The sequence below is a fragment of the Drechmeria coniospora genome, chromosome 02, assembly GCF_001625195.1.
Source record: "Drechmeria coniospora strain ARSEF 6962 chromosome 02, whole genome shotgun sequence".
Classification (NCBI taxonomy): domain Eukaryota; kingdom Fungi; phylum Ascomycota; class Sordariomycetes; order Hypocreales; family Ophiocordycipitaceae; genus Drechmeria; species Drechmeria coniospora.
This window is the reverse complement of record NC_054390.1, coordinates 4,461,115-4,479,630: the sequence shown is the minus strand read 5'-3', so window position 1 is coordinate 4,479,630 and position 18,516 is coordinate 4,461,115. Positions and strand designations below refer to the sequence as shown.

The following is an 18,516-nucleotide window of genomic DNA, read 5'->3' as shown; positions in this document are numbered from 1 at the left end:
CGCCTGATGGGGTCTGTCTTTTGACTCCATGTCTCGTGAAGAAAACGACGATCGAACCGACCAGATACCTGCCTGCCACCGCCGCGACCTCGATACAATAGCATGCGGTTCTCCTACGCGTGCGATATCAATGTGAAATTCTCTGATCGTCATGATGAGTACTTACGAAACGAAGCAGAGGGCGAATGCCCGTCGACAAGGCTGCGGATGCGCGTTCTGACATGCCGGCAGGTAAGAACAGCATCCCGCTAACCTGACTGCTTGCACTGTCTTCCGCCTGAATTAACACAGACTCGGCATGTTTCGCAACGGAAGAGGCCATGGCGATTGGTGCGTCGTGCCAAGGTCGGTCTTGAACTTCCGGAGGCTTCTGGATAATATACAACTACAGCTGAATGGAGTGAATAATTAATACCGTATGGAGTACGGAGTACGGAGTGCATGTACATGCATGTAGTACATACAGAGTACCCAAGTAGTACCAAGTAGCATGGCGCGTGCAGCAGGACAGTTGCATTTGCATGCTACGGCTACATCATACTTACTGTAAGTCCATGCAGTAATTATACATGCAAGAACGGAGTACTTATTGACTATCCCGTCCTCTGCTAAGTACCCAGTACGCACAAGTAGTGGTACACTCGCTGCACTGCACTGTACTTGCTCGTCACTGGTCTGCACTGTAGGTGTACTTACATGTTGTAGTACCACAGAATTTTAGTGCACAAAAGTGTACGGAGTACGGAGTATTTATACCGACTCCGTACCGTACAGTAGATTTGAATGGATACCCATTCGGCACCTGCGTGAACTTGCTCGCCTGTGCCACGCCCGCTTCGGCTACCGGCCAATCGTAGGCCCATTGCCCCCCCCCTCCCCCCACCAGCAGCAAACGTCTGGGATTCCGTCCAGCACTCCGTACAGCCCGTCGGCTCTTGTGGCTCGTCTTCGCCCATGCCATCTTCGCCCATGCCAACTTGGGTCCCATTTTCCCCTCCGCAGCCAAGCCGCAGCCTCGCCTATTGGAGCCCTGCCCAGAACCCTTAGCCTCGACCTGACCCCGACGACGCTGCCCCCCGAGCCAGGCCCCTCCGCTCAGCAACTTTCAATTCCTCGTGAATCCGCCGTGAGAGAGGGCCAATGGAAGCTGGCAGCGAGCCAAGAGCCGTTTTCTCTCTTCGTCCCTCCTCGAGCTCGCCTGCTCTTTCCGCTTGCTCGTCCGATCAAGAGCCCTAGGCCTGCCTGGTCCTTTGCTTGGCCCCCTCCTCGTCCGCGTCGCTCATCGAGGCGAAAAGCGCTGCTCGGCTTCTTCCCCGACTACCTCAAACTTCGCCAAGACCTTGTCTCCTCACCACTGCCTGGGCCTTTCTCATCCTTCCACCTCCCATTCTGCTCGCTCATGGAGCCGTCCAGCAAGAAGCGGAAGCTGGCTCCAAAAGTCAACCCTTCGGCCCTCAACTCTCAACCCGTCCAGTATTCATACGAATCGGTCCGCCTCCCTAGCTTCCCAATTTTTCCGTCTTTGGCCGTGTCCTTCGTTTCTTTGCAATCCGTGCTGACATGTGGACTTGGAGGTACAGTCACAGCAGCCGTCCCAGCAACAGCACCCTGTCCATGAACCGCCCCCCGTTGCCGAACGCCATGACTTCGAATCCTTTGCCCGCCATCTGCAGGATGCCGCCATGCTCATACAGCGTCGGACCGAACGGCCGACGTACATGAACGCCTCCGTCCTGCTGCTGAGCTGGCAGGGAGATGACCACTTTGAGAACGACATCGCATCCCTCGAACGTGTATTCCAGAAGCAGTACGGCTTCGACACGCAAAGATGGGAGATACCCGCCATTCCACACTCCGGCGCCAAGCTGGCCCAGAAGCTGGCCACATTTCTCGATAGTACCAGGCCCGGCCAACTCCTGATAGTATTCTACGCTGGCCATGACCAATTCGGCTCCGACAATCAGCTGTACTGGGCATGGTGAGTTTTGGAAAATGCTTGATTCATTGCTTGTCGTGCACCGAGTCTGTCCGGCTGACCGCAAATCTGCAGCGATGACCGTGTAGACGCTGTCAAAATTAAGTGGGATGGTGTCCGTTGCTTGCTGGAGGATGCTCAGTCGGATATTCTTCTCTTGCTGGATTCATGCGGAATTGCCGACGCCCCCCTCGCTGGTAGTCACAGCATCAAGCAGGCAATTGCCGCCCATCCCTCAGGCGGAAATCCTCGAGACGACTCGACAAAGTCCTTTACCGCCAACCTCACCGACGCGCTGCACAAGCTCAGCACCGGCAGACCCTTCAGCGTTCAGAAGCTGTACGACGAGCTATTGTCCCAGAAACAGCAGCAGTTGCTGCAAACCTCGCGCATTCCTAATGGCGGGAACACCGACTTATCTCCCCGGAGCCGCATGCCACTCTTCTTCGCCTTGTCATCGAACAAGGGCCAAAATCTCATCCTTGCTCCCCTCATGTCACGAAGGCCAGAATCCCAGCACGGTGCGGAGGGTACCGATGGTCATAATAATGCGACCCGAGCGAGGGAAGATGACCTCATCGATTTCGATTCTGTTGCCGATCTCAGGTTCGACGAGGCTCGAATTCTCGTCTGCACCACATTCGTCGGCGACGCGAGCCCCGACATGGCCTTCTTCAACCAATGGCTTCAGAACACACCCCCTCTGGCGTCAAAAATCGCCGTCGAGGGCATGTTCTTGGGCCCCCCCACCATGCTTCTCATATCGATGCCTCATTCAATATGGGACGTCGTCCAGCATGACAAGGTCTGCTGCTTCCTCGGCTACATCAGCTCCCACAACATGATCCACGTGTACGAGAAATTGGTCGGTCCGGGCGGTGTGAGGCCGTCTGCGAAGGAGGTGGAGGACGGTCGGATTCTCTTGGAAGCTAGGGAGCTGGCTGCAGGGACGCCAGCTCGCATCCACCGGAAACCTGATGGCCACGAGCCCGCCTTCCAACCTTTGGTGTCGCGGGACAAGCCTCCTCAGGGCGACCGATCGGATGCGCAATTCGCCCAAGGGAGCCCGACGCGGATATCCTACGCGTCCGTTGCCTCCGGCTCGCGGCCAACGAAGCCCAAGGATGAAGTCCAAGACTCCGCCGAGATGCAGGAGGCGGCCGAGCAGCTCAAGGCTCTGAGCCACGTGCGGCACTGCAGCGATGAGGCCGTCCCTGCCGGCCAGCGCCCCCGCACGAGCCTGCCGGACTCTCTGCCTAGCACTGTGCGAGACAACATCCAGCAAGCTCACGATGCGAGCAACCCGAAAGTGAGCACAGCCGCCATGGAAGCGGAACCCAAGTCGACGTCGCACTCGCGCCTCAAGGCTGCTCGACGTGCCGTCCCGAAACTGGCGACTCGCTGCAGCCACTGCAGCCACGCGCCGTTCAAGGACCTGTCGTCGTTGCGAAAGCACATCGCAGCCGCCCATACTCGGCCCTTCCCCTGCGCCTTTTCCTTCGCCGGCTGCACCAGCACCTTTGGCTCCAAGAACGAGTGGAAGCGGCACATGGCCTCCCAGCACCTCTGCCTGCAATTTTACCGATGCTCGCAGTGCCCGCAGAGTGCGGTGGAAGGCAAAGGGAATGAGTTCAACCGCAAGGACCTTTTCACGCAGCACCTCCGTCGCATGCACGCTCCGTTTCAAGTCAAGCGAGCGGCCATGTCCAAGGCTGAGAACGAGCTGGTGGCCGATTGGGACGAGCACGTCAAGAAGTTGCAGCAGACTTGCTTGGTCACGCGACGCCAGCCGCCGCGAATGTCGGTTTGTCCCAAGCCCGGATGCCAGCACATGTTTGAAGGCCCCAGCTCTTGGGATGAGTGGACGGAGCACGTCGGACGCCACATGGAAAAGGGCGAGTCTCAGAGCCTTGAAGTCGACCCCCTTCTCGCCCAATGGGCCGTCCAGGAAGGGATCATCGAGCCCAAGGGCGGTGGAGAATATCGACTCTGCGCCAGCAACGGCCCTGCCGGAGGGACAGTGGTGAACGGCAACGCACTGCTGGATCGCAGGGACTCGTCTACGCTCATGCCGATGACGGACTCTTCTCAGATGGAAGATTCATGCTCGATGGAGGCGCAACCGACCAACGACCATGACGAGGGCCAGCCATCGGCTGAGTGACAGCGCGGTCCCTGCCACTTTCGGCTCTTGACTAGACTGATTGTTGAATCGTAGACACCCCGTTTTCTCGCTTTTCACGGCCAATTCCTGTATGTACTTTTCAAACACCCTGCGTTTGATGCAGGCTGTTGCACAATTGTTCCATTGCGACGGATCTATGTCCAGGACATTGGACGCCAACGAATGAATGACCTCGACGATACGATACCTCTTTGTTCCCTCTCTTCCTTACATTCATGGGCGTCATGCTTTTTTTCAAAGGTTCAACATGATGCAGGGGCGGGAGAAAGAATTGCGCACTTTGCAGAGTCTTCGGTTTATATCCTATTTCATTGATGCTGATAGCTATGAGAATCATTGTGAATACAAAGGGCCGGGCGGACAAGCCATTCGTGCTTCCTTCCATTGGCTCAAAGTTGGAGTTGATTGGACGAGCACTACGATCCGAGTCCTATAACATGTATAAAATAAATGCCTGGCATGTGCTCTTTACGATACAAGCAAGCAGATAAACTGAACAGCGAAGCAAACAACATGAACTTGTCATCGAGTCTTGCTTTTGTGATCATGGCCGAGAAGGTCGTCCTATGAACAGATCGAACGCGAAAGCTTTACCAAACAAACGATTCTACCACAAGAACTACCCAAGGGACTGCTGTCGGGACAACAACCCCAGATTATTTCTTAGATGAGCCTAGGGAGTTGACACCATCAATGTGCCGAAGGCCGAGTGAGTTTGTTTTTTCTCGAAGATAACTTTCAATGGTATCGTCCTCGGCTATCCCTGATGGCACGGTGTATCAAGCAACACTTCTCTCTTGCAGTTTTTTCGCAACATCAGCTACGAGTTCAGATGGACATTGCTCGACTTGGTCAGCGGTACACGGATTTCGACAGTCATGCTGTGCCTGTCTGGTCCGGCCGTTTGATGGGCCGAATTTCCTGGCAGGCGTACCGCCGGGGCACCAATGAGGGTTATCTTGGACAATATTGCAGGACCGTCGTATCCGAAGACACCATCAATGGAGAGCACGCCATCGCCGTAGGTAAAGGTGAGAAGCGAGTAACGGCCCTGCTGATCTATGGAGACACCATCGTCGAGATACAGCTCACCACTGGCCTTGCCGTGAGCGTCTAGGGCGACGAGCAGCTCAAAGTCCTGCCTACGAAGCTCGGTGGTCGTGGAGGCCGAGCGTACGCGGGCCGGGAGAATGACGCCTCCGCGTATGAGGAGCGGGATTGTGGTAATATCCTGCTCGACAAAGGTATGGATAGCGCCGCCGCCGCCAGGCCTGCGGACGAGCTCGTGGGAGTACCAGTCGTAGAACGTGTCGTCGGGCAGGTAGACTTGCACGCTTGAGGCGCCTTGGGCGGTGACAGGGGCAACGAGAAGACCGGGGCCGTAGAAATATTGCAGCTCGAGGGCCCAGCAGGCGGCGTCGTTGGGGTAGAGATAGAAGACGGGCTGGATAGTAGGGCGACCGTCTTGGTTGGAGCGATACATGGCGGTGTAGATGTAGTCGAGCAGGCGATAGCGAATGTCGATGGCCTTGCGAGCGCTCTCGGCGACGGTTTTCCAACGATAGAACTCTTGGCTGCGCTGCCCGATGGCATTGTGGTTGCGATAGAAGGTCGAGAAGGCACCTAGGGCGGCCCAGCGAGCGCACAATTCCTCGGTCACGTCGCCGCCGAAGCCACAGGTGTCGACGCCGACCATGGAGAACTGGAAGAGGGCGGTGAAGGCGAGCATGGAGCGAATGGAGTGACGATACATGTCCCAGGTGGAAAGGTTGTCCCCGAGCCAGTGGCCGACGGCCGAACCGGTGCCGGCAAAGGTGCTGCGCGTGATGACAAAGGGACGCAGCCCAGGACGGCGCGACAGCATGGCTTCGCGGGAAGTGGTTGACATCATGGCTCCGTACAGATTGTGGGTATCGTACATAACGAGGCCGTTGGCATGGCGCACGTCGGTGTTGACGGAGTGGTTGGAGAGGCCGCCCCGGTCGGCATTCCACGCATCCAGATACGCGGCCTTGTTGCGAATGGCGTACTTGGGGTACAGAAGGTTCCGGCCGGGTAAGCCTTTCCGGTCACCGTTGGCACGACGATGCTGGAGGCTGGGTGGCTCTTCAAGCTCGGAATCAGGGTTGCGGCCGGATTCAGGGGTCTGGCCGGCTTTGGGGTGGCCAGATCCAGGGTTAAACTGATATTTAGATTCAGGGGCAGCGGCGCCTTCTAGGTTCGTGGCTCTCACATCCCGCGCCTCGACGTTGGATTTCAGACACGTTCCCGGAGGCTGGAAGGCGCACGGCCAGCCGGGCAGGGACCGGGGCGGCTGCCGAACTGGCGGCGGCTCGGGCGGGTATGCCCTGCTTACCTCGTACGGGTTGTCGCAGGGGAAGGGGCAGAAGTTGCTCGGCTCGTTCATGTCGATCCACAGGCCGTCAATGTCGACGCCGCTCTCCTTGCTGAAGAAGCGAGCAAAAGCGCCGTTCCAGTACTGGGCCACCTTCGTGGAGAACCAATCGGGGTAGACAGTCAGGCCGGGCCAGACGACGCCGAGCCAGAGAGAGCCATTATCCCGTCGCAGGAAGGCATCACTCTCGACGCCCTGGTGAAGGGGTGGGTAGTCATGGTAGGCGACGGCCGGGTCGACCATGACGATGTAGTGCTGATCGCGCGCGTGCAATTGGGAGACGAGCTCGCGCACCGTCTTGAGGGGGAAGCGTTCAGGGTCGAGGGAGAAGACGCGCCGACGGTCCATGTAGTCGATGTCGGTCCACATCGTCTCGAGCGGGATGCCGGCTTGACTGTAGTTTTGCACAACCTCGGCGACGTCGTAGACATCTTGATAGCCGTACCTGCATTGATGGAATCCGAGGCCCCAGTACGGCTGCATGGCGGGTGTGCCGGCGATCCTGCCGTACTGCTGGACGGCCTCGATGGGACTCGGCCCGGCGACGAACCAAAAGTCGAAGACGCCGCCGAGGGTGTTGTATTCGAGGTACTGGCGTCCCTGAGGGGTCTTGTCGATGACGACGTCCATGCCGTTTGAGTTGAGAAGGAAGACACCGTGGGAGCCGGTCTTACGGTGCTCGAGGTAGAAGGGATGGGTACCATATAGATTGCTCTCGAGAGGAACGCCATAGCTGTCCCGGTTCCACAGGGTACGGACGTAGCTACTCGTCTTGAGCCTCAGGGGATCGGAGTGCTCGCCGAGGCCGTAGAGATACGGATTATCCGGCAGGCTCGTCCTCAGGCGCAAGTACTGCGATTCGAAGACGAGAGAGGCTGCCGAGGTGTCGAAAAGGATCTCGTTGGAGGCGGCGCGGCGGATCTGGAAGGAGAAGGGCGATGCGATGTAGTCAAAGCGGAGATTGCTCGCGGCAGCGGGACTGCGCCCGCCGGGTCTGGGGAATACATCCTCGGGCACCTGGTAGACTTGATCGTCACGGTCTTGGATCTTGACATGAACACGGTCGTCTAGACGGCGGTCACGGCGTCAACAGTGATGAACAATTCGCAAGCAGGCGACGGCTGTCGGGGAAGCTGGGAGGGAGTGCCAGTGCGAATGGGAGGAATGGGTTTTACCTGTCTCATACACAACCTCGAGGGTCAGGTGCTTCAGGTCCGTTCCAAACGCATTGCACGCATCGGAAGCGAGGGTCAGATCGGCCGTCAACCCACTGTCGGTGGTGACCACGTTGGACGCTCTATACCCCGAACAAGGTGCCGTCGGGTCTCCGTTTGGCAAAGCGGCGCTGGCGGCGCAGGCGCATACAAGCCCGACCCAGAGTCTCATGTTGCGCAACAACTTGGTGTGGACAGGGCAATGCGATCCGTCGAGGCTTGCCAGAGTTGCTTCTCCTCCTCCTCTCGACAAGGGTGTGCAAGCGACTTATACGGGCTCGGGAATACATTGGCGAGAACTTAGGTGAGACCAATTGACATACCGAGGGTATCCCACGTGAGTAGTCAGTAGAAGACGGAAAGAAAACCGAGGATACCACGAAGGGTTTGGGATATGATGGCATGGTACCATACGCCGCTTCGTCAATAATCTGCTGCCCCCCTGACTGGCCTCGGCCGGCCCCGTTGCTCGCCCTGAATGGCGGGCCGATATCTTTCTAGATGCAACGCAGGAAAGCGGTGATGAGTTGAGAAGCTTCTGCACCTGGGCCGAAGGAGATGTGCGGACTGCGCGAGTGCGGAGTATTTGGCCTCGAACTGGGGCGGATGCCGTAATAATGCAACAATGCGAACGAGTACGGTGGAGGAGATGCGACGGTCGGCACCGACATGTGGCCGAGAGGTAGTGGTCAGTACGACGGAACAGAGTATCGTACAGCCACGTGCATGCATCTAGACGTAATTTCATGCACACGTAAATATACGCGTACGGAGAGATGCAGATGCTCGAATATTTTACTCTGTCGTTTCGGAGGTGGAGTTGCGGCGGACGGGTGGAGGAGCAGGGAGGAGCGAGAAATTGCGGACCTTCGCACCGACCTACTACTTGCACACGTACTATATTATATGTCTTTTCTCTGCAAGTAGTTTGGGTACTAAAGCAGGCAGTGGTTATTAGCAATGGTGTGCCTACGCGGACACGTACTGACAGGCCTGCGTCTCGGGGTCTGCGTCTCGCTCACCCACTCGCGTCAAGGCTATGCCTCCAGCAGGGGCAATATATTGATTCGATAACCGCAGGCCAACTTGACTTGGCCATGCAACCATGCTGGCACGCAGAGCATCTTCACAACTGGTGAGCTACTCGACGTCTCGACATGACGCTCCGAGGTTGCATTGGGCTGCAGCCTGCAGAACAGCGGTCGTTGACGATTGTCGAGATGGAATTATACAATATGAATACGGCGTGTTCCCCGTCATCTGCCTGTACTCGTGCTGTACTCCGTAAATGTATGTGCATTGTAACAGTAGTGCATACCGCGCGAAGCACAATGCAATCCAGGGTCGCATGTGAAATGGAGGCGATGAGTGAATATGGTGAGAGCAGTTCAAGCTCATTATCCAGCAACGCATATCATGATTCACAGTAACTCCTTACTTGCACATGCGCTTAATTACACATACATAGATGCTTTACATGCACGCTTAATCGTACTTGATTGCATTTACGCATATTCGTTCTCCGTACATACATACATACATGCGTACGTACGTACGTATACATACATGCATACACACATGCGCACTTGCATACATACGTACTTATTTATGTATGCACATGCATATATTCAGTACGGAGTACTTACATACGCACGCACATGCATATATACTGTAGGCATACAGCATATCATGTGCATCGAATCAACTACCATGGAATGGATGAAAGCTGCCGAATGACTGATTTTCTCTTCCATCTACATGTGCTTATAGGTGTGAAAATGAGTATTTGGACTACTCGGATACATGTGCAACTCTATGAACGTAAGCATCGAGGCACCATCCAAACGTTGTAACGCCGTGCAGTAAATGTAGCTACTGTAGCCTCTGCATGCCAGTATACTTCACCTGTGTTGGCCCATGAACCTTGAATGTTGACGAATCGACATGGCGAGGAGGGCACCGCCACTGTCATGTCTTGCTTCCGCTTTCGACTCTGAGGCCTGATTGAGCAGATTTCTGGCCTCGCAAGGGCATGCTCAATTCACGAAACGTACAGTTGAATAGTGTGCATGCGTTCATGTGGATGCCATGTCCGCCATGAAAGCCTGCTGCAGAAAGGCAGGCCATAATTTCGGATGGATTGGCCGAGTCAGGTTCGTGGAGCAACAATGCTGGGAGAAGCGGATTATCGCCAGCCGCGGGCCCTGGGCTGTGCTGTAGTACTCACGGTGCCAACAGCGCAAAGGGGCACGATGAGGTACGGACTGGAGGAAGTTGATGTCGCCGTTGATATCCAGCGACACAGCCATCCTGCTCGACCCTTCCTCGTTGCTGTGGCCCGCCTACGGCCAATGAACCCATACGGATAGCCTCTGGTGGAAGGGCTCTATAATGCTCACCCGGCAGTACATTCATCGCCGATGGAAAGTATGTGCAAAATCCATCGACGGCCGCTCCGCTACGACAATGACCTGCCAAACTGGCTTGTCCAACCAATGGCGATCAACAGCAAGCAGATGGAAGCCGGCAACGCAACTAATGTTAGTGACCTTGTTCGAATCGGCCCTTGTTATGCAGATAGCAGCGATGTAATCATAGGTGTGCGGCTTATGTCCTTCAACCTTACGGAGTAGACACCAAGTAATTATTACCTCCTGGAAGCAGGCCCTGCCCTGCAGGTCGTGGTACGACCACCGTCACCTCCCCTGCTTCTCCTTCTCTCCTGCGCTCTCTTCACATACCGTCTCTGCGAAAGGCGAGAATTGCACAGGAGATATGATTGAATGATGTGTCAAGCTGGGCTCGGGAGCATCGGCAACATGGCAGCGCATAACGGCATCGGCAGGTGTAGAAGCAACTCGAATCGACCAGACTGGCCACCAGCACTGGCAGCGGCAGCATCTGCGCCAATGCCGACAACAGCACTTCTACCAGAGACGCCAACACCAACGCCAGCGCCTAGCGATGGCGTCCAGGTGGTGACGACCACTGACACAATACCCGCCACGACAGGGACGGCAGCATCAGTAGCACCACCACCGCTGCCGCCACTGCCAGAGGACCCCCAACAAATGCCGTTACAAATGCAACACCAACCATCGCTCCACCAAGGTCAACCACTTGCGCTTGACATGAATCTTGCCACGGCCAACCCTTCGACACAGCACAGACATTTCTCTCAGCAGCAGACGCAGCAACCATCGCAGCAGCCATCTCAGCAGCCATCTCAGCAGCCATCGCAACAGCTATCGCAACAGCCATCGCAGCAGCCATCGCGACAGCCATCGCGACAGCCATCGCGACAGCCATACCAGCAGACATCTCAAACGCTATCCCGGCAGCCGTTTCACCCGCAACCTCAACAGCCGTCGTCTCAGCAGCAGCAATCACAACACCAACAACACCCGCAGCGTCTGCACCCGTCCCTGCCGTTCCAGCAGCAATACACAACCTCGCTGCCACAGCACCAGCAACAACAGCAGCCGCCGCCGCCGCCGCAGCAGCAGCAGCACCTCCCAGCGCCGCAGTCCGTCATGAACGGCGTCAACGGCGCCAACATGGCGGCCGCCATGTCCACGCCTGCACCGACCCCCGCTGGCCATCAGGCCGAGCTCAATTACATCTATGGCATGGTGGAAGAGCTCAGCCGCCAGCTTGCCGACAACAGACGTGTCACCGAAGACATAGTCACCGGCCTCGGCTGCGTCCGCAGCAAAGCACGCTCCCACGGCCTGCGCAACGAGGAGCTCCTCGGTTCCGCCGCCGATGAGTTCGAAGGTAAGACCGCCTGCCCCCGGAAAGGGAAGGAAAGGGAAGCAAGGGAAGCAAGTTGTTGAGCTGAGCCGAGCCGAGCCGGGCTGACACCTCCCCCCCGTCGTCGCCGTGCAGCCGATGAGAGAAACCTCGACGCGCTCATCTCCGTCCTCACCGAGTCCCTCGAGAAAGCCAACCATTCGCGCGACGCCAACGCGAGCCTCCTCGCCCAGTACGCCAACGCTCTCGCACTCATGCTCAAGCAGTTCCACGAGTACAAGGCCAAGCATGTCGCCGACGTCGCCTCCTGGCACCGCTCCTACCGCGTTCAGCTCGACGAGGCCCGCAAGGAGAACAGCCGGCTGCGGGAGCAGATCTGGGAAATGCAGTCCCACGCCCGCGCCGCCAACGACAACCTGCGCGCCTTCCGACGCTCCTATGCCGAGAACGAGGACCACTGGGCTGGTCGCCGAGACGACGTCGCCGCCCGCCAGGAGATTCGCTTCTGGAAGCGCATGGCCATGCCCGAGCGGGACGATGACGACCCCTACTGGAGTGCCGACGACGATCTCGTCGACGCCGCCGAGAAGGACCGACAGAATCAGCTGGAGCAGCACGCCGCCGCCGAGCAGATGCTGGACGAGGAAGACGAGGAAGACGAGGAAGACGACGACGGCGACGACGGCGAAGATGGAGACGGCGAAGATGAGGAGGACAACGGCCTCGACGAAGACGGCCGCCTCCATCGCCGTCAGCCACCGCCCATAGCCCACCTGCCCATCCTCGGCGGCCCGGCAGCCCGGAGGGAGAGGGAGGAACCCGTCACCTCTCTGCCGCCTCCGCGGCCCTCCAGCGCTGCCTCGAGCACGGCCTCGAGCACGGGCTCGACCGGCGCCTTGGGTTGAGTCGATGGCCGCTTTTCTTTCGCTTCCCACCCTGCACCCGCCGCCCCGTCGTCGAACCATGAGCCGGCCTAGCCGACAGGGAAGGCAAGAAATCGGCCACCCTGGCGCGACGAGCCGATGGAGCGGACGAGCAGGAGCAGACAGATACCCGTCGTAGCACGTAGTGTATTTATTATCGCCACCGGCAACCACCCTATGAGCCTGAGCCATGGATGCAAATGACGACACCTGCCTAAGCCCCTTTGTCGCTCTCATCAATCACGCATAGACGACGAGGTCAATCCGACGTCGGCTCATGAACTACGCTCTAGGGAGGGGCAGGTGAGACGTCACCTGTGGGCTGCGCTCACTCACAGAGTCATGACAATGCAGTCGACCTAGGTTTGCCCCTGATTTTGACTCGATTGCCCACCCCCCTCGATCAGTAACCGCTTTGCTCCCGTCGACCGTCTCCGTCGGTGCCGCCGTCGTTGCCACCCGCCGACTCGGACGCGGCCTGCCCGGCCTCCTTGATGGCCTTGTCGTCGCCCCGCAACTTGGCAAAGTACGCCTTGATGTCCTCGGCCCCGACCGCCTGCCCGCTCTCGGCGAACTGCTGGAAGAAGGGCTTGAGCTGCTCCTTGAGGTGGTTGTAGGCCATGACGCCCTCGATGGCCCGCACGCGGTCGACGTTGCGCAGCGCGCTCTCGCCGCGTTCCAGGAGGCTTCCGCTGCCGTGCGTCGAGCCCCCATGCTGTGAGTCGCCGTCACCCTGCGACATCGGCGGCTCGTACACTTCCTCCTCCTCGAGGAGCTGCGCGTGCGCGTTCACCGACCGGAAGCAGTCGGAGCAGTGGCAGAGCCTCGAGCGGAAGTCTTCCTTAAAGAAGAGCGAAAACCGACCCGCCGGTGCTGGTGCGAGGTTGGGCAGCTTGCAACCGCCCGGCCCGTCCTTTGACGGCTGGTCCGCCTCGGCAGCTTCATTTGCTGTTGTCGCTGCTGCCGCCGCTTCCGTCGCCACCGTCTCACCCGTGGCTGCGCCGACACTTGCGACTCCATCATCGACGGCCGTCGTATTGTCCTCACGCCTTGCTCGTTTTGCTTCCGTACACTCGTCGACGGCATCGTCAATTCTGCGCTTCTTCGACGCCGAATCCTCCGACTTGATGTCCGCTTCTGATTCTGCCACCTTGGCAAGGAATACCGCCGGTAAAAAGCCCGACGTGCCCGCGTACTTTTGGATCCAAGCGTTCGACTCCACACATTTGTAGCACAGGAAACCGTCAAATTCGTCCTCGTCCGGAAATCCGGGCGGCATCGGCGGCTCGTCGTCCGACTCCATCATCGCCACATCGCCATCCTTGCCACTTTCCCCCTCGTCGCCCTCCTCGTTACCTTCGGCAATTGTCGCCAAGCCTTTGCTGCCGGCAGCAACCGGCCCACTGGAGCCCGCCTCCTTGCGACGTTCCATGTTTTCGTACCACTTGGGACCCATCCCGACGAGGCAGCCGGGATGGTACCAATCCTCACCGCAACCTCCGGTCTCGACCGTCCCCAGCCCTAGGCATTGGAACATGGTTCCCTTTTGTTGGAAAGGATCATAGTCGCACTCGCACCCGCAGAAACGGTTGCCGAAATTCTGGTTATACTTGTTGTTGGCGTCGGGCTCCTCCGAGTGCACGCCCCCCTTGGTCTTCGTCTGCTCGTTGGTGCGCAGAGAGCACGGGCTCGTCGACGGTATACGGGTCGTGCCGCAATCGCATGTGAAATTTCTCTTTTGGAAGATCTCGACTAGTCTGTGTTCTCCATGACACTGGACAGAGCATGCGTAGCAGATACCGGCCGGTCGCCACGAGTCGTCCGCTGTAGCTGGCGCTGGGTTGCAGGTGAGGCAGGAGAAGACGCTTTGTCGCAGAGGACCCAGAATTTTAGTGCAGCTTTCGATGCTCTGTCGAAGTCAGCTTTGCGTTTTTCGTCCTGTCCATCATGGTCACTCGTACGTAGGGAAGCGCCTCGCGAGCGTCGGCCTCGAGGATCTCCTGGCTACGGATGAACCTATGATAATAAACGTCAGGATTTCTGTAAATTTTGGCACACACAGAATCGAGACGAACTCTGCGGCAGTTTGGGAGTCGTCTGATGCCTGGGACTGCTGGGAAAAGCTGTTGCTGCGTCTTGGTGCCGCCGCCTCTCCTTCGACTCCTTGGGCTGGATGATCCGATGGCATGATCTTGGAGTCGTTCAAGATAAAAAAGGTCTTTTGGTGAGGCAGACCCTTTTCCGGCGATTCAGCAGTCGTAGGGAGCGAGAATGAGATAAGGATGCTGATTGAAGGCGACGCTTGAACTGACGCCGTGCGGTTGGTGATGGGCTTTGTCGACGAACGAGCGAACGGGGTAGATGCGCCAGTCACGTCAGCATGGCAGTGACAGAATAGTGCCGCTCAACCTTCGTCTGTTACATATACAAATCTGTCCCGTTTCTTTTTGTCGGCACACATGCGTAGCCACTTTACGCGCCGCAACCGATAGAGTCTAGCGTCATGCCACTTAACGCGTCGTCGCGTCGGGACGCGAGACCGAGACCCAATTCTCGGTTGGTCCGACTGGCCTTCTCATTTCAATTCAATCTGCCTCATCCGCTTCGGCTTTGAGCCTCGTCATTCCGTCCCTTTCCTTTCCTTTCCTTCCTCCGCCTGTACAAACTTCTCACATCTGGCCCTCTACAGTCGACGCCGAAGGAATAGCGGCAATGAGGTATGCAATTTCCCACGCCGTTTCCCCGCTTCGCTTCCCTACGGGCAATGACTGACCGACCAAATCAGTTCACCGCTTCACGATAACCCGGCTTCTGGCAACCGGGGTACTGCCCCCCGGTCGAGCCGCAAGCGTTCGCGCGCCGCCGACGATGCGACCCCATCCTCTGCACCTGGCTCTAGCCCCATGCCGTCCTCTCCGCCAGCGCCTTTCGATATGAATCACGGTGTCGAGGACGACGACGAGATCGAGGAAGAGGCTGAGATCCAGGATGACATTGATGAGCTCGATGAAATGGCCGACGATGAAGTCGACCTCTTCCGTGAAGGATTCGAGGCCGATTACCGAGAGCGGGAAGGCGATGCGTATGAAGGCGAGGATATCGATGATGACGGCGACTTCGACGACATGGACCTCGGCGCCAGGCGAAGACTGGAAGCCCAGCTCAACAGGAGAGATATGGAAGTCGCCCGGAGGCAGAGGCTGCCCGCCGCATTCCTTCCCGGCGACGATGAAGACGGCGATATCGACCTGATGGCGCAGCCTCGCCGTCGCCGTCATCACTACGACGAGGACCCCGACGACGGCATGGATGCCGACATCATGGACGAAGAGCTCTCGCTGGAGGCTCTTGGCGATGTCAAGGCCTCGAACCTCACGGAATGGGTCTCGCTTTCACCGGTGCAGAGGACCGTCAAGCGAGAGTTCAAGGCTTTCCTGACCTCCTACACCGACGCCTCTGGATTTTCCGTCTACGGCAACCGGATCCGAAACCTCGGCTTGGTCAACGCCGAGTCGCTCGAGGTCTCGTACGAGCATCTGTCGGAAAGCAAAGCCATCCTTGCCTACTTCCTCGCCAATGCGCCGTCGGAGATGCTCAAGCTCTTCGACGAGGTCGCCATGGACGTCGTCCTCCTCCACTATCCCGATTACGAACGAATCCACGCCGAGATCCACGTTCGCATCTTCGACCTGCCCGTCCACTACACCCTGCGGCAGCTGCGTCAATCTCACCTCAACTGCCTCGTTCGCGTGAGCGGCGTCGTCACCCGCCGCTCCGGCGTCTTCCCCCAGCTCAAGTACGTCAAGTTCGACTGCTCCAAGTGCGGCGTCACCCTCGGTCCCTTCCAGCAGGAGTCCAACGTGGAGGTGAAAATCACCTTCTGCCAGAGCTGCCAGTCGCGCGGCCCCTTCACCCTCAACTCGGAGAAGACGGTGTACCGGAACTACCAGAAGTTGACGCTGCAAGAGTCCCCCGGCACCGTCCCTGCCGGTCGCCTGCCCAGGCACCGGGAGGTGATTCTGCTCTGGGACCTCATCGACAAGGCGAAGCCTGGCGAGGAAATCGAGGTGACGGGTATCTACCGCAACAACTACGACGCCCAGCTGAACAACCGGAACGGCTTCCCCGTCTTCGCCACCATCCTCGAGGCCAACAACGTGGTCAAGTCGCACGACCAGCTCGCCGGCTTCCGCATGACGGAGGAGGACGAGCAGGAGATTCGGAAGCTCTCGCGCGACGCCAACATCGTCGACAGGATCGTCAACTCGATGGCGCCGAGTATCTACGGACACACGGACATCAAGACGGCCGTCGCGCTGTCGCTGTTCGGCGGCGTCGCCAAGACGACCAAGGGCCAGCACCACATCCGAGGCGACATCAACGTCCTCCTCCTCGGCGATCCCGGCACGGCCAAGTCCCAGGTGCTCAAGTACGTGGAGAAGACGGCGCACAGGGCCGTGTTCGCGACGGGCCAGGGAGCCAGCGCCGTCGGTCTGACGGCTAGCGTCCGTCGCGATCCGCTGACGAGCGAGTGGACGCTCGAGGGCGGCGCGCTGGTGCTCGCCGATCGAGGCACCTGCCTCATCGACGAGTTCGACAAGATGAACGACCAGGACAGGACGTCGATCCACGAGGCCATGGAGCAGCAGACCATCTCCATCTCCAAGGCCGGCATCGTCACGACGCTGCAGGCGCGGTGCGGCATCATCGCCGCCGCCAACCCGCTGGGCGGCCGGTACAACTCGACGATTCCCTTCTCTGCGAACGTGCAGCTTACAGAGCCTATCCTGTCGCGATTCGACATCCTCTGCGTCGTCCGCGACATGGTCGAGCCCGCCGAGGACGAGCGTCTGGCGCGCTTCATCGTCGGCTCCCACGGTCGCAGCCACCCGTCGACGAAGCCGACGGCGACCGTGACAGAATTGGACGAGGATGAGGGCGAGGACGAGAGCCAGTCGATAAGGGAGGGCGAGATTCCGCAGGAGCTGCTCCGAAAGTACATCGTCTACGCCCGCGACCGGTGCAACCCGAAGCTGTACCACATGGACGAGGACAAGGTCGCCCGTCTGTTCTCCGACATGAGGAGGGAGTCATTGGCCACGGGCGCCTACCCGATCACCGTACGTTTTTTTCTTCATCATCCCTTCTCATCCGTGACCGTCACGCTGACCGTCGCCCTCTCGTACAGGTGCGCCATCTCGAGGCCATCATCCGCATCAGTGAGGCCTTTTGCAGGATGCGACTGTCGGAGTACTGCACCGCGCAGGACATCGACCGAGCCATCGCCGTGACGGTCGACAGCTTCGTCGGCAGCCAAAAGCTCAGCTGCAAGAAGGCACTGGCGCGGGCGTTTGCCAAGTACACGCTGGCGAGGCCGGGGGCTGCGGGACAGCGCCATTCTCAGAGGCGGTCGGCTGCGGCGAGGGAGTAGGTCGTGCCGGGCCTGCGGATGGCCGACGGGTGATGGGATGATGACGACGGGCGAACGGGGACGTGACTTGCACGATGAAGCACAGAATACTGACAGGCAGTGAGGCCTTGCGCATTGTCATTGTACATAGCCGAGAGCGGCATGCTGGCGTATCAGGCGTCTTCGGTCCCAGGTTGCGCTGGACTAATTCAACGGAAAGGCGGATGCCTCAATTTTGGTCCGTGTGCATCGGAGCCATTACGTTGAACAGTTGGTGTTGACTAGATTCCTGGTATTCGCGAGCGCCCGCTGGTCAGCAGCCGACGACGACGCGATGGCTCAGTCTGCCAGTGACTGTAATACATGCCAGATTCCGATCCGAACAACGAAGCCAGGACTGGTACCGGGCACGTGCAAGCAAGCACAAATATCCGGGTGTGGGAAGGCATCATGACAACCACCTACCTGCCCATAAGATAAAAGTTACAAGGAACTGGAATGCGTTCCATTTCAATCGCATCGCCACGTGACTGCACATGCCAGCCATCGCACCTCTACCAACTTGCCTTGCAGGCCAAACATTACTGTGGGTTCTCCATCCCTTACATCAACTCTCTACACGTCTGCAGGTCTGCAACGCGTCATTCGATGGCTCCTGTTT

General features: G+C 58.4%; 5 protein-coding genes across 5 annotated transcripts; 3 read left to right on the top strand and 2 right to left on the bottom strand.

Moving 5' to 3' along the window:
• Positions 1-298: 298 nt before the first annotated feature.
• DCS_04338 (zinc finger domain-containing protein) lies at positions 299-4,139 on the top strand (the record flags this gene model as incomplete). Its single annotated transcript, XM_040801649.1, has 4 exons — positions 299-330; positions 1,003-1,489; positions 1,581-1,978; positions 2,051-4,139. The coding sequence occupies 4 exons, from the start codon at positions 299-301 to the stop codon at positions 4,137-4,139; spliced, it is 3,006 nt and encodes a 1,001-aa protein (XP_040656682.1).
• An 841-nt stretch (positions 4,140-4,980) lies between these two features.
• Positions 4,981-7,941, bottom strand: DCS_04337 (alpha-glucosidase; the record flags this gene model as incomplete). The annotated part of the gene is made up of 2 exons (XM_040801648.1): positions 4,981-7,622; positions 7,731-7,941. 2 exons carry the CDS (start codon positions 7,939-7,941, stop codon positions 4,981-4,983), a joined length of 2,853 nt encoding a protein of 950 aa, XP_040656681.1.
• Positions 7,942-10,588: 2,647 nt separating this feature from the next.
• Positions 10,589-12,427, top strand: DCS_04336 (uncharacterized protein; the record flags this gene model as incomplete). The annotated part of the gene is made up of 2 exons (XM_040801647.1): positions 10,589-11,546; positions 11,658-12,427. The coding sequence occupies 2 exons, from the start codon at positions 10,589-10,591 to the stop codon at positions 12,425-12,427; spliced, it is 1,728 nt and encodes a 575-aa protein (XP_040656680.1).
• A 421-nt stretch (positions 12,428-12,848) lies between these two features.
• Positions 12,849-14,633, bottom strand: DCS_04335 (metaphase-anaphase transition protein; the record flags this gene model as incomplete). Its single annotated transcript, XM_040801646.1, has 3 exons — positions 12,849-14,354; positions 14,407-14,461; positions 14,521-14,633. 3 exons carry the CDS (start codon positions 14,631-14,633, stop codon positions 12,849-12,851), a joined length of 1,674 nt encoding a protein of 557 aa, XP_040656679.1.
• Positions 14,634-15,157: 524 nt separating this feature from the next.
• DCS_04334 (DNA replication licensing factor mcm2) lies at positions 15,158-17,876 on the top strand (the record flags this gene model as incomplete). Its single annotated transcript, XM_040801645.1, has 3 exons — positions 15,158-15,162; positions 15,231-17,565; positions 17,634-17,876. The coding sequence occupies 3 exons, from the start codon at positions 15,158-15,160 to the stop codon at positions 17,874-17,876; spliced, it is 2,583 nt and encodes an 860-aa protein (XP_040656678.1).
• Between the last annotated feature and the right edge of the window lie 640 nt (positions 17,877-18,516).